Source organism: Thalassophryne amazonica, chromosome 8, assembly GCF_902500255.1.
Source record: "Thalassophryne amazonica chromosome 8, fThaAma1.1, whole genome shotgun sequence".
NCBI classification, from domain to species: Eukaryota; Metazoa; Chordata; class Actinopteri; order Batrachoidiformes; family Batrachoididae; genus Thalassophryne; species Thalassophryne amazonica.
In genome coordinates this window covers 56,968,340-56,988,678 of record NC_047110.1, presented here as the reverse complement: position 1 = coordinate 56,988,678, position 20,339 = coordinate 56,968,340, and the positions used below count along the sequence as shown (strand labels likewise).

General features: G+C 40.2%; 1 protein-coding gene across 1 annotated transcript in view; it reads left to right on the top strand.

Moving 5' to 3' along the window:
- Positions 1 to 20,026, top strand: part of sergef (secretion regulating guanine nucleotide exchange factor) — a 50,559-nt gene extending 30,533 nt beyond the window's left edge. Inside the window, exons 10-11 of the mRNA XM_034176327.1 lie at positions 9,249 to 9,285; positions 18,704 to 20,026. Coding sequence (XP_034032218.1) covers positions 9,249 to 9,285; positions 18,704 to 18,897 — 231 coding nt within the window. The 3' untranslated portion in view covers positions 18,898 to 20,026. The remainder of the gene's footprint in view (positions 1 to 9,248; positions 9,286 to 18,703) is intronic.
- The last annotated feature ends 313 nt before the right edge of the window (positions 20,027 to 20,339 follow it).

Here is a 20,339-nt window from a genome sequence, read left to right as displayed (position 1 = left end):
TACAAGTTGTTGGCAGTTCCTAATAAAGTAACTGCATAAAGATGCTAATGAAGTAACCATATAAAGTAACTAAAAAGGAACTAATAAAGTAACCTTTCAAAGTAACCGTGGCAACACTGATTACAAATAATAAGTCAATGATGAAGATAATGTTAATATTAAATCTTACTTTTTTCAAAATATTAGAATATTATTATTATCATTTGCAAAAAAAAAGTATTTTAAAACTGCTAAAAAAGTGGACCTTTAGGGTTGTCAAGTGTGTGTGCAACTGCAGAGCTGTCTGTTCTTATCAACTCCTTGCTCTCAAACAGCAAGACAGATGGTCTTAAATAGACTTATTGCATATTTAAAGTGAAGCAGTTCATTCGTGTATTATGAAAAAAAAATACTTTGCTGGGGGTTCACCCCCTGGAGACAAAGAATGCCCAGTTTTTTTAAGTCAATCAACTGCCTATTCAAAAAATTACCCGTTATTGGAGGAATTATTTTTGGATTTAATCAGAGCTTTCATCTGTTCATCACCAGGATATACAGTGGATTTATCAATGTGGCTTTTGTGGGAAACCCTCACAAGGCTGTTTTTCACAGGCTGCGTGTACAGTGCCCATGCTGTCAGGAAAGCTCCAAAACTTGTAATAATGCAAAAAAAGAAAGACTGCTTCAGAAAGAAAAATTGGGCTTGTCTGAGTCGGGCAAGGTTATAAAGGATCTGTGCTGTCTGATCATATTTTTTACTTATCCCAGCAGTTGGACAAGCCTTAATGTCCGACTGTGAATATTAAGATGAGTTTAGCACAAAATATTTGTTTGGTTATGGCCTTGTCACATCTTGATGATTTAGCCAGCGTATGCCAACATATGAAAAATACACAGAATATGCTGATGTACATCTAATAAGTTATATGTAAGTTTTGTATGTTAAGAGCACAGTGAAGTGCGCTGGTGTACGGCAAGTTCTTCAAAAAATTTTGGGCATGCACAATATTTTTGACACGTCAGCATATGTGTCATATGTTCCGCATATGTGGGCCATAAGTTGTAGGTAAGTTATGCGATTGTTGACACATGTTTCTTGCAAGTTACTCATAAGTCGAAATACATCCATTGATTGGCTGCACAACTGAAAGCTGCAGTCCTCATGCGAATAGTTCAGACTGTTTCAAATATTAAAACCATTCAGACACTGAGTAAATATAAAGTCTTAATCTTACCTGTTAAGTTGTTTCAGTCGGATTCATCATCATATCCTGACGAAAATGTATCCACATAAAGTGTCCTGATTTTGGAAAACAGCATTTGAAAATACTTTAGTTCCCTGTCATTGCTGAAGAAACGTAGAGTTTTAAAAGAAGTCCTTCTGTGTTTTGTGCATTTCTCAGGCTGAATCAGAGAACACCAACACTTTGTGCCACAAGAAAATTTACTTATTTTAAAAGTTAAAAGTCACAGCATCTCATTAATTCACATCAGCGTTTACCACATTCATCAGTCAGTTCTTCAGCATTCCACACGTGATGAAAAGAAATCCCATGATCCACCAAGACAAAAAAAAAAAAAAAAGTTAAATTACTCTGTTTGGCCTCCGTGTGAAGGGGTGAGGCTGCACGGCAGCGTACACGTGGTTGATGATGTGCATGTCAACACCTACATGCTCTGCCTGCCAAACAAAAGGGTTCTGCTGGTGGTGGAAATGCAAGCCAAGACAGACTTAACCGTTCTGACCTGTACCATATAGACCCGGACCGCTTGGTGGAAATGGGGATGTCTGCATATACTGGCTAAATTGTCATACTGGGCCTCATGTATCAATGTTGCGCACTTGTGGTGTAAATTTACGGCGTAAACTTGAAATACACCAAAGTCGTCGTGACATGTATCAAGCAGTGCGCACCTGCCCAATTCTGGCGTACGCCTGACGTGATCTTGATAAATGCGGCGGGTGGAAACGATCGTAATTATAATAAACACGCCCATAAATATTCAGACTCCGCTTCAGACACACCCTCATTTTACGACATGGAAGACGGGAAGACGGCAATGAAAAAGAACTCCACCAATCACGACGCGTGCCAACAGAGCGTCAAAAGCAGCCGTCATATTAATTGTTTTGTAGCATAATCAAAAAAGTGTTACAGTGGTCCCTCGTTTATCGCGGGAGTTACGTTCTAAAAAATAGCCCGTAATACGCGAAACCGCAACGTAGTCAGCATTATTTTTTACAATTATTATAGACGTTTCAAAGCTGTAAAACCCCTCACTACACAGTTTATACACTTTCTCAATCAGGCATGAACATTTTCTGACTTTTCTCTCATGTGTAAACACTCTCAAAGTTCAAACCTTAGTAGGAAAATAATACCAAACTGTTTTCAGGCCCAAACATTTGTTTGAGAAATAAAAATAGAATGTTTTCCTATAAATAATTATGATGGCATTTAGAACTAACAAATTAATTTTAACGATCAACGAACGAGGTCGGACACATAAGAAATTATTAATAGTGACTCACCAGTATTTCACAGATCGGGCCTCTGCGTCCTGACGCCACGCCTTTTCCCACTCACACCTGGCTGCAGCAGGTGTCTGTGTCCGTGTGACAAACACAGTTATGAGTAGTTGTTGGCGCTCTTTTCTCTTCTGGGCAACAAGATTCTTATAAACAGACACGCAGAACACTGTAAAAAAAAAAAAAAAAAAAGGCATGCAAAATTGGACTAAATACTCCGCGAGACTCCGAGGCCACGACAGGTGAACGGCGTTATAGCGAGGGACCACTGTATTCTCTTTTCACGTCAATAATTCTTGACATGTGGATATTTGCTCGCTCAATTAATAAGACGCCTAATCTGTCAAATTTCTTTATTTTTTAAATGTATTTCTGTATTTTATTGTGACAATCGAATGGAGACGACAAAATCTGGTTGCAGCACGGGCGAATTAAGGGAATGACGAAACTACAGTTGTTATTATCAATTTCATAGTCTAAAACGATCACACCACATGAAGTTAAGCTCAGCACTGCTCTGGCTCCAGGCTCGAAGTCTGGAGAAAAAGGCGTGACCACGGATCGTGCTCTATAACAATCCCGCAAAGGCGGGATTTGTATTGATTATTATGTAGTATAATCAGGAAAGTGTTATTTATGTAACATATGCATTGATTTGTATAATGGCACTGTTTATCATGTTGATCATCTTCATTTTTATGTGGATTCCAGCGCTGGTTCATTTTGGTGTATAATTTACGCCACTTCTCGCCCTGGTGTATATTTTCAGCGCAGCGTATGCCAACGACCACATTGATAAATGCCAAGTAGCGCAGCCGTTTTGGCGTACACCCCATATACGCTCAAATATTGTACGCAACGTTGATACATGAGGCCCAATGTGACAGCTGCATAACTTATTCAAAGCACCCAGCATATTTGCCAAATTTTTTACTAAGTCTTGGCATACGCTGGGTAGATTGTCAAGGTGTGACAGGACTACAGTATTAGTTAATTTTACAGTGACGCACATGATCCAGCACCCAGGTGCCTGAGTGTTGAGGACTGCAGGTGCTGGAGAAGGCCAAGGGGATGCCGAGGTGTGTTATGCCTAGATGGTTATTTTAGAGATGTGGGAATGGACCGGTTCGCCTGGGTGGTTGCCATCCAGGCGAAGCGCAGCACCAGCACATGTTCCCAGACTTGACTTGACTTGACTTGCCTGACATTTTAGTCTTTTTTTCTTTCTTTCTCACTGAAATAGATCTTGTAGCAGACACATGCTGTTTCTAATTGTTTCTTGCAGATACTGATTATAGTTATATAAATTCCCTTCTCATATGGTTTTATTAATTGCAGCATGCCATCAGCTTTTATTTGACCTTGACTCTGCTTTCATGATATAACTGTCAACTACAGATTTCGATTTCACAGATGAGGAGAGAAGTTTAATGAAATCATCTGCTGATTCTGTCAGCGTCAGTCCAAAACATGCACCACCTTGGCGTTTAATGAAACAAGTTTGTGACCACTCATTTAGAGAAAGAGTTCTTATTCTGTGCAGTCCAGCTGATCTGGGAAAACATCAGGGGAATTCTATCTGCAGTGTGTGTGGCAACATACAAGTGTGGGGATTTCCTTGATAAACCAGAGTTACCAGCTGTTCAAACAGAGATGTTTTGTGTCATACTACTTCACGTGTGTGTGTGTGTGTGTGTGTGTGTGTGTGTGTGTGTGTGTGTGTGTGTGTGTGTGTGTGTGTGTGTGTGTGTGTGTGTGTGTGTGTGTGTGTGTGTGTGTGTGTGTGTGTGTTTTAGTTACCTATTACAAAGAGACAAATCATGGATTAATGACTGTTCTGTTGCTGTGCCTTGAAAATTAGCGAGCAGTGCAGCAGGGTCTGCTGTCAATTGTCTTCAAACAAAGAAACAAAACCCTTTCATTTGTGGATTCGGTAGTGCTGATCATACATCAGGACAGATGTCAAAATTGTCCTTTGATTGTCACTTCCGAATGACTTTGGCCTCATGTTTCCTCGTCTTGGTTAATTTATGATACAATTCTGAAAATTATTTGGAATATAGTGAAATTGTAACTGTGGTTTTTTCTTTGGCAGTATCATGTGAATCATAATACAAGTTGAAAATGTCCTTAGATTATAGCATTGGCAGGATTGATGTACTCAGTCCAGCAGGGGGCACCATAAACCTAGGTTGTTAAAAAGCCACTGAATGATAGCTGGTCTAGTGTAGATTTACATTTTTAATGTTTAAAACATACATACAGTGCAGCTTTTTCTGCATTATGGACAGAACTGCTTGGATTTATTAAGTGCAGAGGTTTCTTCTCCCAAAGGGAGGAGCAGGAGTTTGTCAAGGCAGCTGTGTGTGGTAGGAAGAACAGAACTTGTCTGAGGCCATGTTTCATCTGGCTGCAGCAGGTACATGGCTACTTTCTTGAAAGGTGGAGATGGATATTTTTTCTTTTGCTTGCATGGTTGCCATCCAGAAACCAAGGTGATTCCTTAAAATGGTGGATGTAGTGATGTGCAGTACTAGCATATGCTTGCAGACCTCTTCTGACTTGGTTTTTCTAATACACTTTGCAAGAGACAGACGATGCGTGCAGTTTCTCCAATCACAGAGAAGTTCTGTCACTTCTTTGAGTTGTCTGGGTGTCTTGGTGGCTTCCCTCACTAGCCTGCTTCTTGCACAGTTTTTGAAAACTGTCTACTCCAGACAGACTCACCGCACATAGTACCATACTGTTTGCATTTTGTGTGTCCACCCCCTGACCTGTCTAAAGGATACTGGCTTTGGAAGCAATTGTTTGTTTGAACAGTAATCATTATAATTATGACTAATTACGCACGGCGTATGAAAATATAGTAGGTTGCTCTGTGATATAGAAGCTGACTGCAAAACTGAGGACCAAGGTTTGGTTCACTGTGCTTCAGGATGCCTGTTTGTATCCTTACGTGAGACATTTCATCTGCGTTGTTTCAATCCTCCCAGATGTTAAATGGGTGGATTTAGCCTTGGATGGGGAAGTAACCTGTGCACATCCCATTCCAGACGAAGTTGTAGACTCTTATTCACTTCATGCTGTAGTGTCCAGGGATGAGCACTGTCCCAATGGGCATTAGGGCCTGTATAGCGTTTACTTATATAGAGGGGGTAGGTATTGTGTTAAAAAGGTTGTAATTCCCGAATGCTTAGTGTGATTATTTTTGTTGAAACATTTGAACTGAAACTACAAGTCTGTGCTTCAATCACATCTTCGCTGTTATTTCTACACCATTATGGTGATATGCTAATCCCTGCAAAAAAGGAGAAAAGTCACTGTCTAAAATTGTACAGACCTGATTGTATGCCATATCTGATTTATTTTGTGAATATGAAACCATCAAGAATTTAGATTCTGTTTAGTGCACACAATATCCATAACAGATTTTCTGGAATATAAAACTGATTTTTTTAAATTAATTTGGGAAGTCCTGCTATTTATACTCCAGTATGTTGTAAGTAAGACCCTTCGGCTGCTCCCTTGTTTTTCACTCGGGGTCACCACAGCAAGTCTGAGGTGGAGCTGCATGTTGAATTGGCGCAGGTTTTACACCGGATGCCCTTCTTGATGCAACTCCACATCACATGGAGAAACTTTGGCGGGGTGGGGTTTGAACCGGGAACCTTCTGCACTGAAACCAAGGGCACTAACCACTTGGCCACCGCCCCTTACTCACATACTCCAGTATGTTGCATGTACCAAAAAAAAAAAAAAATCACACATTATTTATTGTTATATAACGGCTGAGTGGATCCTTGTCATTCACCTCATTGAATGGTATGTTCCAGCTTTCACGTCATGAAACATTCATACCATTGAACTCATAAACATTCTTTATTTGTATATTATTATTACTATTATTGTTGTTGTTGTTGTTGTAATTATTCAGAACTATTTACAGTGCGGAAAATAAGTGTTTGAACACCCTGCGATTTTGCAAGTTCTCCCACTTAGAAATCATGGAGGGGTCTGAAATTTTCATCTTAGGTGCACGTCCACTGTGAGAGACATAATCTAAAAAAAAAATCAGGAAATCACAATGTATGATTTTTTTAAAATAATCTATTTGTATGTTACTGCTGCAAATAAGTATTTGAACACCTGTGAAAAACAGTGTTAATATTTGGTACAGTAGCCTTTGTTTGCAATTACAGAGGTCAAACGTTTCCTGTAGTTTCACCAGGTTTTCACACACTGCAGCAGGGATTTTGGTCCACTCCTCCATACAGATCTTCTCTAGATCTTTCAGGTTTGGAGTTTCAGCTCCCTCCAGATATTTTCTATTGAGTTCAGGTCTGGAGACTGGCCAGGCCACTCCAGGACCTTGAAATGCTTCTTACGGAGCCCCTCCTTAGCTGCCCTGGCTGTGTGTTTGGGGTCTTTGTCATGCTGGAAGACCCAGCCATGACCCATCTTCAGTGCTCTTACTGAGGGAAGGAGGTTGTTTGCCAAAATCTCGCAATGCATGACCCCATCCATCCTCCCTTCAATACGGTGCAGTCGTCCTGTCCCCTTTGCAGAAGAACACCCCCAGAGTATGATGTTTCCACCCCCATCCTTCACGGTTGGGATGGTTTTCTTGGGGTTGTTCTCATCCTCTAAACATGGTAAGTGGAGTTGATTCCAAAAAGCTCTATTTTGGTCTCATCTGACCACATGACCTTCTCCCATATCTCCTCTGGATCATCCAGATGGTCACTGGTGAACTTCAAACGGGCCTGGACATGTGCTGGTTTGAGCAGGGGGACCTTGCTGCCCTGCAGGATTTTAAACCATGATAGCATCATGTGTTACTAATGTAATCTTTGTAACTGTGGTCCCAACTCTCTTCAGGTCATTGACCAGGTCCTCCTGTGTAGTTCTGAGCTTTCTCAGAATCATCCTTACCCCACAAAGTGAGCTCTTGCATGGAATCCCAGACTGAGGGAGATTGACAGTCATCTTGTGTTTCTTCCACTTTCTAATAAATAATCATAACAGTTGTTGTCTTCTACCAAGCTGCTTGCCTGTTGTCCTATAGTCCATCCCAGCCTTGTGCAGGTCTACAGTTTTGTCCCTGGTGTCCTTAGACAGCTCTTTGGTCTTGGCTATGGTGGACAGGTTGGAATGTGATTGATTGAGTGTGTGAACAGGTGTCTTTTATACAGGTAACAAGTTCAGACAGGTGCAATTAATACAGGAAAAGAGTGCAGAATGAGAGGGCTTCTTAAAGAAAAATTAACAGGTCTGTGAGAGCCAGAATTCTTGCTGGTTGGTAGGGGGTCAAGTACTTATTAGCAGCAGCAACATACAAATAAATTATTAAAAAATCATACATTGTGATTTCCGGATTTTTTTTTTTTTAGATTGTCTCTCACAGTGGACATGCACCTAAGATGAAAATTTCAGACCCCTCCATGATTTCTAAGTGGGAGAACTTGCAAAACCGCAGGGTATTCAAATACTTATTTTCCTCACTGTATTTAACAAAGCACCACACAAAATAAAGCCTGATAATATAATAATAGAATAAACACCAATTAAAAAAACTTCATGATAACAATGCACAAAAATCCAAAATTAAAGAGCTGAATTTACAATTACATGTATGTCCCTTTGGTTGCTCTCGTTTGCACTCGGGGTCACCGCAGCAAATCCAAGATGGATCTGCATGTTGAATTGGCACAAGTTTTACACCAGATGCCCTTCCTGACACAACTCCACATTACTTGGCACGGATGGGGTTTGAACTGGGAAACTTTATCACTAACCACTTGGCCACCACCCCTGTTTTAACTCCCATTTTTATTGTAGCATTTCTAACACTTTGGCAGCAAACTGTGCATCTGATGATTTCTTTTGTCCAAACTATGTAAAATAACATTATGTTGTCCAGTTATTTTTCAGTCTTGCTTTTAGGCAGTGTAAAAGTCCTTATGTTGAGTAACAACACAACCTGTGGTGTGCACATGTCCTACACAGAGTTCCTCTTCGTTGTTAAGCCTACCCCCCAAAAAGTGAGTTCCACATACAGGGGGAAAAAAAAAGGTGCGATTTCAGACTGACTTAATGTTTTGTTTGTTTTTTCCTTCTTCAAGACACATTCTTTTACAGGTGCAACCTATGTTCCGGTGACACTTACAGTACATACTCATACAGGGTTTGCTACTAATAATCAGTGATGGTGCTCTCATTATCTATAACACTGGTCAACACAATTTTTCTTGCATGGAGTGTTTCAACATATTTTGGGGAATTTTGGAGTGCTGAGTCCGAACCTGGTGTTAGTTTTTGCCAATCACATCACGTTTTTAAGATATGAAAACATATTTCTTGTATCAAGCATTGATGTAAAATCTGCAGTCTCACACACCTCTTCAGCGCCATAAATGATATGGATCTTGTTCACATTTTGCAAACCTGGCTTAAAACTACGCTTTTCAAGCTGCTTTTGTGCATGATTAGTGGTGTCAAACTCATGAGTGAATGAACAAGTTTTTTGCGTAATCCATCAATAAGGAACATGCAGATTGCAAAAATACATGATGTGTCAGAGGAAATCCGAGCTCAGATTCGGATTCAGCACCCCAAAGTTATCCTAAATCAGTTTTAAAAATCCATGCAAGAAAAAAAATTGTTGACCAGTGTAATGGCATAAAAATTATGTTTTTCTCAGCTGTCTAGTTTCAGTAAGCACTTCTTTTTTTCTATGCAGATTGCTTGTGGATCTGAACATAACCTTGCAGTTGTGGGTGAGTTTGTTGAACTTTCCTTCCATAATGTCCTTATATTTTCATGTTGTGTTTTTTTTTTTTGTTTGTTTGTTTTTTTAATTTTCTGTCTGTATGCTATGCCAGTGGGTGAAAATAGAACACTGTTAATACCATAGCTAAAAAGATGGCAGATAACAACACTGGAAGGCTACAAAGTGGAATAGAGGTTTCTGGGAAATTGAGCAGAAATACTGAAAGTCTGTTGATTTCACTAAGTGCACGTAATTGAATCAAGACACCCCATCTTTGGCCTGACATGATCCAGCCTCTAACAGGAGAGGGAATAAAAATAGGTGAGGCTAAATTATTCCAAGTCATTGTCCTTGTTAAACTAAAGAATTAGTGTGGGAGCGCTCTAGTATTTTTCTGCTACATATTTTACTATTAATATGAGAAGAATATTAATCTTTCTAGTAATGCTTCTAAGAGCATATGCGCTCATTGCATTGCTGTGTGGCCTCTGCAACAGGAAGTAATTACAGAAAGGATAGATGGTAGCAGTGGAAAGAAGCAATTAGCAGGCCTGTAAAAAGCTGATTTAACCACATACAATAAATCTACAGTCATGTATTTCCAGTAGAGTGCTTGGAGAGCAGTCCTGCTCTATCCACAAGAAGAGAAAACACCACTGACACACACTGAACAAGGATACAGAGCAAACTGATCTTCAGACAGCTTGCAAAAGACATTAGAATCATGCACTGGGCTGTAAACTTGCAGCGTAGTTAGTTTTTAGATAATTATATATCAAAGGATTTGTGGTGTTTATGTGTCCGTATACAGTACCGCTCAAAAATTTGAAAGTGGAGTTGAGAGAGGAGTAAATAAAATAATAAAATAAACCAGCAAATGGTTGCATTTAAGAAGCTGAAATCTCAAAGTGAATTATCCATTGTCAAAATAGTTATTGATTCATTTAATAGTCAGTTAATATTTAACTGATTAATCACTGCAGCTCTGCTGAATTCATTGTGAGTGCATCTATAATTTTGAATCCATATATATGATTTTTGTCCCTGTGTTGATTTTAGAAAACCCATAATGGATTAAAACTTGAAGACAAAATCTCCCCCCCCCCCCTTTTAAATTAAAGATGAGTTTTGTACAGTCATACTTCTCCAGTTGAAGAAATAATCCATCCATTTTTTTTCTCAACTCAACATATTCCAGTTAAAGATCATGGAGGGACTGGAGCCTCTCCCAGCAGTCACTGGGTGAGAGGTTGGGTACACCCTAGACAGACAAACCCGGACTTTGCCATTGTGAGGCAACAGTGTTAACCACTAAGCCACAGTGTTGCTAAAAGAAAGAAATTAATGAAAGCTCAGTAATGCTATGATATTCATGTGCATGAATCTGTGTGCAGAACTCTGACCGCAACTGCATATTTGGTCTGTTTACAGTATTTGCGTAAAAAATACCTCAATAAGTAGTTGTTGGATTTTGATGAAATATTGTGTTTGGTACACATATGAATCATGGATTAATTAGTGTGATTTTTGTGTCATGTGACTTGATGTGTTGACTGCATTCATTTTGATGCAGTTGTGGTAAAAATCACCATCTGAGTGGAATAGATGCCACAGCGCAGCACTCACAAGTTAAGTAAAGTCTGGGAGCATGTGCTTGTGTTGCGCTTTGCTGCATCCAAAATGCCACAGAACCGTCTTGGGTCCTGGATGGCAACTACCCAGGCAGACAACTGGTCTATTCCCACAGCTCTGCTACAGCCAGGTCAAATGTGGGTATTCCTTTAACCTTCTCCAGCTACTGGGGTCCTCAACAGAGAAACAGCCCATGTGGGCAAGATGTCATAGCTGACACTTGCTCACAATGCAAGTCATACTCCTCATCTTATTAAGCCTGATTTACGCTTCTCCAACTCTATAACTCCGTGGCCGCACAATGACGATGTGGGTGTGACCCTTTCGAAGTTCTCCGTCGTACAGGTGGGTGTCGTAATGCAACTTATCCCCAGAATAGGAGGGGGCACGATGTGGAGAACAAAGCAGGACTTTCTTTCTACCTGCACTGCCACTGTTCCTGGTCTTTTTCTTGTGTTTCCTTTTTCTGAATTAATTTGTCCCTCAACAAGCTGTCCTTCTTTATGCAATCATCAACATCCAAACCAACATTACATGCAATTTCCCTCCTTGAATTACTGGTCATTTCAGCATCTTTGTAGTGTTTTGACTCCATGTTGGTCATATTTGGTGATTTTTCTGCCAAACATTCCTCTATTTGATCCGTGATCGAAATGCAATCAATGTGCTTCCTGCAAAAACTTCTAAATATGACGGGAAAGAAAGAAGTGAAACCAGAAAAGTGTCTAATCATGACCTTTGGAGTCGCCATTTGTTTCTACAGTAGTGTTCAGAATAATAGTAGTGCTATGTGACTAAAACGATTAATCCAGGTTTTGAGTATATTATTTATTGTTACATGGGAAACAAGGTACCACTAGATTCAGTAGATTCTCACAAATCCAACAAGACCAAGCATTCATGATATGCACACTCTTAAGGCTATGAAATTGGGCTGTTAGTAAAAACAAAAAAAAAAGTAGAAAAGGGGGTGTTCACAATAATAGTAGCATGTTCAAACTGCTTTTTAGCAATCCTGTGAATCACTAAACTAGTATTTAGTTGTATAACCACAGTTTTTCATGATTTCTTCACATCTGCGAGGCATTAATTTTGTTGGTTTGGAACCAAGATTTTGCTTGTTTACTAGTGTGCTTGGGGTCATTGTCTTGTTGAAACACCCATTTCAAGGGCATGTCCTCTTCATCATAAGGCAACATGACCTCTTCAAGTATTTTGACATATCCAAACTGATTCATGATACCTGGTATGCAATATATAGGCCCAACACCATAGTAGGAGAAACATGCCCATATCATGATGCTTGCACCACCCTGCTTCACTGTCTTCACTGTGAACTGTGGCTTGAATTCAGAGTTTGTGGGTCGTCTCACAAACTGTCTTCGGCCCTTGGACCCAAAAAGAACAGTTTTACTCTCATCAGTCCACAAAATATTCCTCCATTTCTCTTTAGGCAGTTGAGGTGTTCTTTGGCAAATTGTAACCTCTTCTGCACATCTTTTATTTAACAGAGGGACTTTGCGGCGGATTCTTGCAAATAAATTAGCTTCACACAGGCGTCTTCTAACTGTCACAGCACTTACAGGTAACTCCAGACTGTCTTTGATCATCCTGGAGCTGATCAATGGGTGAGCCTTTGCCATTCTGGTTATTCTTCTATCCATTTTGATGGTTGTTTTCCATTTTCTTCCACACGTCTGTTTTTTTTTTTTTTTTTTTTTGTCCATTTTAAAGCAGTGGAGATCATTGTAGATGAACAGCCTATCATTTTTTGCACCTGCGTATAAGTTTTCCCCTCTCCAATCGACTTTTTAATCAAACTATGTGTTCTTCTGAACAATGTCTTGAACGTCCCATTTTCCTCAGGCTTTCAAAGAGAAAAGCATGTTCAACAGGTGCTGGCTTCATCCTTAAATAGGGGACACCTGCTTCACACCTGTTTGTTCCACAAAATTGATGAACTCACTGACTGAATGCCACACTACTATTATTGTGAACACCCCCTTTTCTACTTTTTTTACTAATAGCCCAATTTTATAGCCTTAAGAGTGTGCATATCATGAATGCTTGGTCTTGTTGGATCAAAACCTGGATTAATCTTTTTAGTCACATAGCACTACTATCATTCTGAACACTACTGTACGTGTACTTTCAATTTTTGGGAGGTGCACATTAGGCCACTTAGAGGTGCGTGGAAAGGGTATGCAGCGATGCAGAGCTCTCTGCGTTGCCATGGAGCTGTGGAGACGGAGATGCATAAATCAGGTCTTAGTCTCTCTTAGTAACCGCTCATTTGATAGAAAGTCATTCCAGCGGTCCACACAGACAAACAGGCTCAAGCACTTCTGAATCCAACAACAAAATAAATAAATAAATCTCGTTAACCTTCAGGACAAAGTGTTTGTTGTCTCTTTGCTGTGCAGCCACGACCCCAGTGAACCGACCGTCATGTACCGTGCGCAGCCAACCTGGCTGGAAAGTCCATAGCTCTAGGAAACAATGAGTTATTGCTGACTGTTTCCGAGCGTCTGCTCATCAGGACCGCTGATCTGAATCAGTGTGTAGGATGAATGTATTTATCCAGAAAGCGTTATAAATCAAATTATTCTTGTCACTTTCTCACCAGACAATCTATTAATAAAATTTAAGCTATGAACAACAATTATTTTTAAAATATTCTGTGAAACATTGGATACCTTGTTTTCATTCAGGACTACGGACAAAAGTTCCTTGTTGTTATTACTCATTAAGTTATTATTAATGGGCACCAATCATGGACATTGGTACAATGTCTCAGAATAACTAACTTGTGCTGATATTATTTCATAGCCTGTAATTCTAAGATGGAAGTCGGTTATATGACTGTATTTCTCTACTCAAATACTGAACATTACTGTAGGAACATGACTTGCTGTGATCCTTTAAGTTGCTAAGTAAAGCTTTTTGTAATAATTTGTCAAACTGTGTTCCTTTATTAGTGCAATTGAATATTGACAAATCTTAAGTGCAACTCGGATACTTTTCTACTGTAAACATAACAGGCCTACTGTTGGGGACAGTTCAATATAATTTCCTGGATTGTCAGGATGTGTAACTTTGCTGATAAATATTCAGACTGTTGTATATCGCAAAACTTTCTGAAATTTCTCATGAAAGTCTCATGAAATTCTTCAGTTTACTGCTCTGAAATGCAGAAAAATGTATTTCACTTCTGAGGCCCACTTAGCCAACCCACCCCCCCACCCCCCAAGTTAACTTTTCCTCAGATTTCTCTGTTATTGAATCACATCTCTGACCAAACTGTTCCAAATGTTCCACTACATTGTGACACATTTGCAGTAAATTTATATTAAAGTCCCCACAGATATGCATAAATGGAAAAAAACAAAACTAAGAATTCTGGTCACTTGTCAGTTTAGGTTGATGTTGATGATAATAGTTGGTCTTTAATATCATTCTGAGTGTACAGTAGCATTGTGTATTAAATATGCTATAGGCAAGGTTGGGTAGGATTACTTTGAAATGTAATCCAAAAGTAATCAGATTACAAGTAATCCAAATGCATACATGTATGTACATACATACATGTAATCCACAAAGTATCATCAAAGTAATCCTACCCAACCTTGGCTATAGGCAGACTGTTCCTGTCAGTGCTGTGCCAATACTGGGAGTTTTTGGCCATGACTAAACTGGCCAAAAAGCATAGCTTTGTATACAACTGTATTTGTGTATATTTATTTAATATATCGCCCTGTGAGAAGTTGCACATAATTTCAACCTGATAACAGAAATTCCTTTGAACACAAAGTAAATTACACAGCTTTTCATGATGAGGGGGACCCAAAAACAGCCGAAATACAATTATAGGTAGCGATGTGTACACATTAGTAGATGAATCTGTTCACATGAAATCTGGTACATTATTTCACAACATGTAAGGCTGTGACTTAACATCATGGGGTCTATCGTCTCTACAGACCATGATGTTGTCTTTTGGTGCCATCTCATGTGTCTTTCTAGTTTCATCATTTGACATTTTGGCTAGAAGTCACCTCAAATAAAGAGAAATTGCCAAGCGAAATATAATGAGCTCAAGACGGTTTCAAAATAGTTGTAAAGCTGCTGATTGGCATTGTTTCTTGCCCTGTATACTAAAGGGGAGGTGATGGTCTAGTGATTAAAGCATTAGGCTTGAGACCAGAGGTTCCTCGATTCAAATCCCGGCCTGACTGATGTGTAGTGAGTACATTGTATGGTCGCACCCTCACATCGGGGTGAATGGGAGGCATAATTTGTGAAGCGCTTTGTGCATCTGATGCAGATGGAAAAGCGCTTTATAAATGCAGACAGTTTACCATTTATATGGTTTAATGCTTGTTTGGAGCATTATGTTGATTGCCTGGATGCACTAGAAGAGCAGTTGTGTTTTTTTATGAAGACAAGTAATCAAAATACTCACTTTTGATTTAAAAAAAATTATTAATCCTAGCTTTCGTGTTTGTTACAACCAAAACAAGTGCTGAAGTATGGCGTATACACTGAGAAATACCCTGAGAAATATGACATCTTCAAGTTGAAGTTGATCTCTTTTGTGTTCACTCTGGGCCTCATTCATTAATGTTTGCCCTCTTTGGTAATGGCGGTTCAGCCTTCTGAAGACCACAGAGTTACCTGATAACTCCACCCTCGAGCTTATTTATATGGGACTCTCATGCAGTGCATGTTTATTGTTGTATGTGCATTTCCCAGAAAGATTTACAAAGAATTAAATTTGATTTAGAATTTTTTTTTTTTCAGGCTTGATAAGAGTCTTGTTCCTTTCTGTATTCACCAATTAATCACACTCAGAAAAACTGACTCATTGGATTTCCATCTAATAAATATACACTCAACAAAAATATAAACGCAACACTTTTGGTTTTGCTCCCATTTTGTATGAGATGAACTCAAAGATATCAAACTTTTTCCACATACACAATATCACCATTTCCTTCAAATATTGTTCACAAACCAGTCTAAATCTGTGATAGTGAGCACTTCTCCTTTGCTGAGATAATCCATCCCACCTCACAGGTGTACCATACCAAGATGCTGATTAGACACCATGATTAGTGCACAGGTGTGCCTTAGACTGCCCACAATAAAAGGCCACTCTGAAAGGTGCAGTTTTATCACACAGCACAATGCCACAGATGTCGCAAGATTTGAGGGAGCGTGCAATTGGCATGCTGACAGCAGGAATGTCAACCAGAGCTGTTGCTCGTGTATTGAATGTTCATTTCTCTACCATAAGCCGTCTCCAAAGGCGTTTCAGAGAATTTGGCAGTACATCCAATCAGCCTCACAACTGCAGACCACGTGTAACCACACCAGCCCCGGACCTCCACATCCAGCATGTTCACCTCCAAGATCATCTGAGACCAGCCACTCGGACAGCTGCTGAAACAATCGGTTTGCATAACCAAAGAATTTCTGCACAAACTGTCAGAAACCGTCTCAAGGAAGCTCATCTGCATGCTCGTCGTCCTCATCGGGGTCTCGACCTGACTCCAGTTCGTCGTTGTAACCGACTTGAGTGGGCAAATGCTCACATTCGCTGGCGTTTGGCACGTTGGAGAGGCGTTCTCTTCACGGATAAATCCCGGTTCACACTGTCCAGGGCAGATGGCAGACAGCGTGTGTGGCGTCGTGTGGGTGAGCGGTTTTCTGATGTCAATGTTGTGGATCGAGTGTCCCATGGTGGCGGTGGGGTTATGGTATGGGCAGGCGTCTGTTATGGATGAAGAACACAGGTGCATTTTATTGATGGCATTTTGAATGCACAGAGATACCGTGATGAGATCCTGAGGCCCCTTGTTGTGCCATACATCCAAGAACATCACCTCATGTTGCAGCAGGATAATGCACAGCCCCATGTTGCAAGGATCTGTACACAATTCTTGGAAGCTGAAAATGTCCCAGTTCTTGCATGGCCGGCATACTCACCGGACATGTCACCCATTGAGCATGTTTGGGATGCTCTGGAGCGGCGTATACGACAGCGTGTACCAGTTCCTGCCAATATCCAGCAACTTCGCACAGCCATTGAAGAGGAGTGGACCAACATTCCCAACAATTAAACTAAATTATTTTGCATGGATGTGCTTTATTTGAGTTAAATCCTGCTAGTAATTAAGTTGAGTTCATCCAATGAGTCAATTTTGTGAGTGCATATATATATATATATATATATATATATATATATATATATATATATATAATTTTGGAATTAGCATTTGAATGGTGACCCACTTTTCATTTTCATCAGCATGAAAATACATACCACAGAGGCAGACTGGCAGGTGCACACAGGAGCACAATGTTTTACAAGGAAAGGCATATGCCGGTTCAATGTCCTGACCAATTTAAACATTTAATTGGGTCTGCCATCATAACTTGCCAACCGTTAACACAACCTGTTCTTCATAATGGCACCTGTAGGACTGCTCTGCGCCTTCAAAAGTCCATCTGTCTCTCGAGGACATCGGGACTGTGAAAGCGAGCGCTCATGTGAGCCGCCTACGCCTCGCTGCTCTGCATGCTCCCACTTTCTCTCCTCCTGTCTTTAATGTGGTGGCAGGAGAAATGAAATGGCAAAACAGGATTGGAAGCAGAGTCCTGAGTGCTGCTATTTCTGGTGCTGAAGTAGGTCAGGCAGGAAAGAACAGAGAGCTTTGCATGCTACTTATATGTTTTTTTTTTTTTTTAATGTGCTAAATGATCAGTGGTGACTGCAGGGGCACTGTTGACACGACTCATCCAGTCTGACAACGTGTGAGATTTTTTTTGGAATACATCAGGCGTTCTAGGACATCTCACATCTTCTTGCTCTTGTACCTAAACTGTATGTAATGCATCCTGCAGCGTGCATCTGTCTGTTAGTCTTCATAATTGTATGTAAAAATCAAAACATATTTTAAAGGGTGTTTAGGGGTTTTTTTTGTCTGGATTTTTATCCTTTAGTTCTGCAGAATATTGTGCAGGCACTTTGTTGCCATGGAAACACTGATGTGCTGTACTCCAGTCAGCTAGACCATGAATTAAACACATCACCAAAATTAGGCTTTTTTATGACTGCAGTGAATGAGGGATTTTAACACTCCCTCCTAAATGGGAACATGAAGTTTACTGAATCATTTTGATTCATGACAGAAACAAATCCACTCCAACCAAGTTTTTGTTTTCGTTTGTAATACACATTAAACTGTGCATGTAATGTATTAACTGACATAATGTCAAACTGACATAAGCTGATGCTGTGACATCTTTAGACTTTTATCTGGTGAACGTGTTGAATACCAATCTTTGATAACACCAGTTTCTGAGATGTGCCAAAAAAAATAGCAGAAAGGAAGACACATGTCAAGATAAAATAAAATAAAAGAAAGCTTGCAAGAAAATCAAAGGGTGGTGAATGTTTGAACACGTTACCCTTGAGAAAGCAAGCTTGCTTCTGTTGCCATGGCAGCGAAGCCTGTTAGGTAACTATGTTGCCATGGCACGTGTCTCCGCGATGATGCAGATCTGACCACACCCACTGACAAGATGACCAGCCGTGAGGAGCGGAGCGTCATTATCGCCGGCTGAGTGTCAGTGTTGACACGAGAGAGGCTGAATGTACGTGTGTGTGGTTTTCTTTATTGCTCCGCTGCCTTTCTGTGTCGAATGCTAATTTTAGCCTGAATCGTTCAGCACCGCAGACCTTCTCTGTACTCTCAGCTCCGCTATCCTAAGACCCATGTCTTTCTCAGGGGATCGTCTCCTGTCCTGGGGCTGGAACGAACACGGAATGTGCGGAGACGGTTCACAGGTGAACGTCTTCCAGCCGCAGCTTGTTTGTGGCCTTGCGCCACTTCTCATTGGCTGTGGAGCTGGACACTCTCTGGCGGTGTGCGCAGTGACAAGTGGTCCTACAGAGAACTCTGCAGCAGCTGCACTTCACTAACATGTGACCTCTGTGTGCCTGTTTTTGTTTGTTTGTTTGTATTGTTATTAAACTGTGTAAACATCACAGGTGCTTTTGGCTGTAGTGTAGCTTTCACCTGCTGTCAGGCTATTCAAGCTCATGGAGCAGATCAGCTTTCACACTGCAGTCACCAATAAATACCACTCTGGTGTCAGATGCAAGGTGACTGGTGTCTCGTGGGCGGAAGCCATCATTTCTTTGACCAGCTCAACACAGTGATGGACATGATTACAGATGATGTCTGTGATGGCTTGATACCCCCCCCCCCCCCCCCCCCCCCCACCCGTTCCTGGTCCACCGAATTCTGTTAGTCATGAGAGATGGGCTCGGACGACATTGTGGCTCCTCCTTAATATGTCAGCAGACAGTAAATCTTATGAGATCCACAGTTTGTACTGAAAATCCCATGATGATTCATTTTCCTCATACACACACAGCAAAATGGTTTCTTTTTCCCTCTTCGGCGGGGGGGTCATCCCCTGCTATATGGAGTAGAAAGGCTTCCTTTTCATATGAGTCATCTTAAGTGTTTAGGAGCAGACTGCAGCACCTGGGGTCTCCCTGTAGCTCTGAGCTCAAGAATGTGCAGCACTGTGTGGAAAAATCTCAGGCACATTGACTGAGAGAATTTTGGTGACCACTTTTCATACAGAAATAAAATAAATAAATGATGCAACTCCACATTGCATGGAAAACCACCTAAATATTTTTCAAAATTGTCACACAGTAATGTTAAGATTTTGAAGTTTCAAAATGCCCAAATATAGAGGACAAATAAGGATGTTGCTTAATTTCCTTGTACTTGTGTAATTGGTAAATAACAGGAAAAATATAACGTTGATATCCACCATATCAAAATTTTGGAAGGTGACTAATTGTTTTGTGCACTGCTGTGTTTGCATTACATTATTATATAAACATTCATGCTACCTATGCATATGTAATGCACAACACTGATATGCAATTACAAAAGTTGATTTTTGTTTTTAACTGACTTGTTGGGGAAAATATACATAAATCAACAAAAATAAAGCAACACTCACTGAAAAATGGTGGTTGTCCTTTTTTTTTTTATTTACCACTATTTATTGTACAAGCCTGAACTGTATTGTTCAGAACAGACACACAAAACATACCCTTAAACAGGAAACCGATCAAATGATCATTTAACACCTCACTGAGATAACTACGCACAAAATGCACAGTGTTCCAAAATTATACTCTGGAGTCTCAATAATATTGCTGTGTTGGACTATGACCTAAACATTACCTCTTGTTTGTGCTCAGCTCATAGGCAGATCTTAGATCCGTTGTCCCTGAACACACACAGATCAGCACATCATTGGCAGTGAATTTGCAGTTTGGTCAACAGTTGGTCCCTTATCACTAAATTTTCCACACAAATATTGTGAAGCTGTATT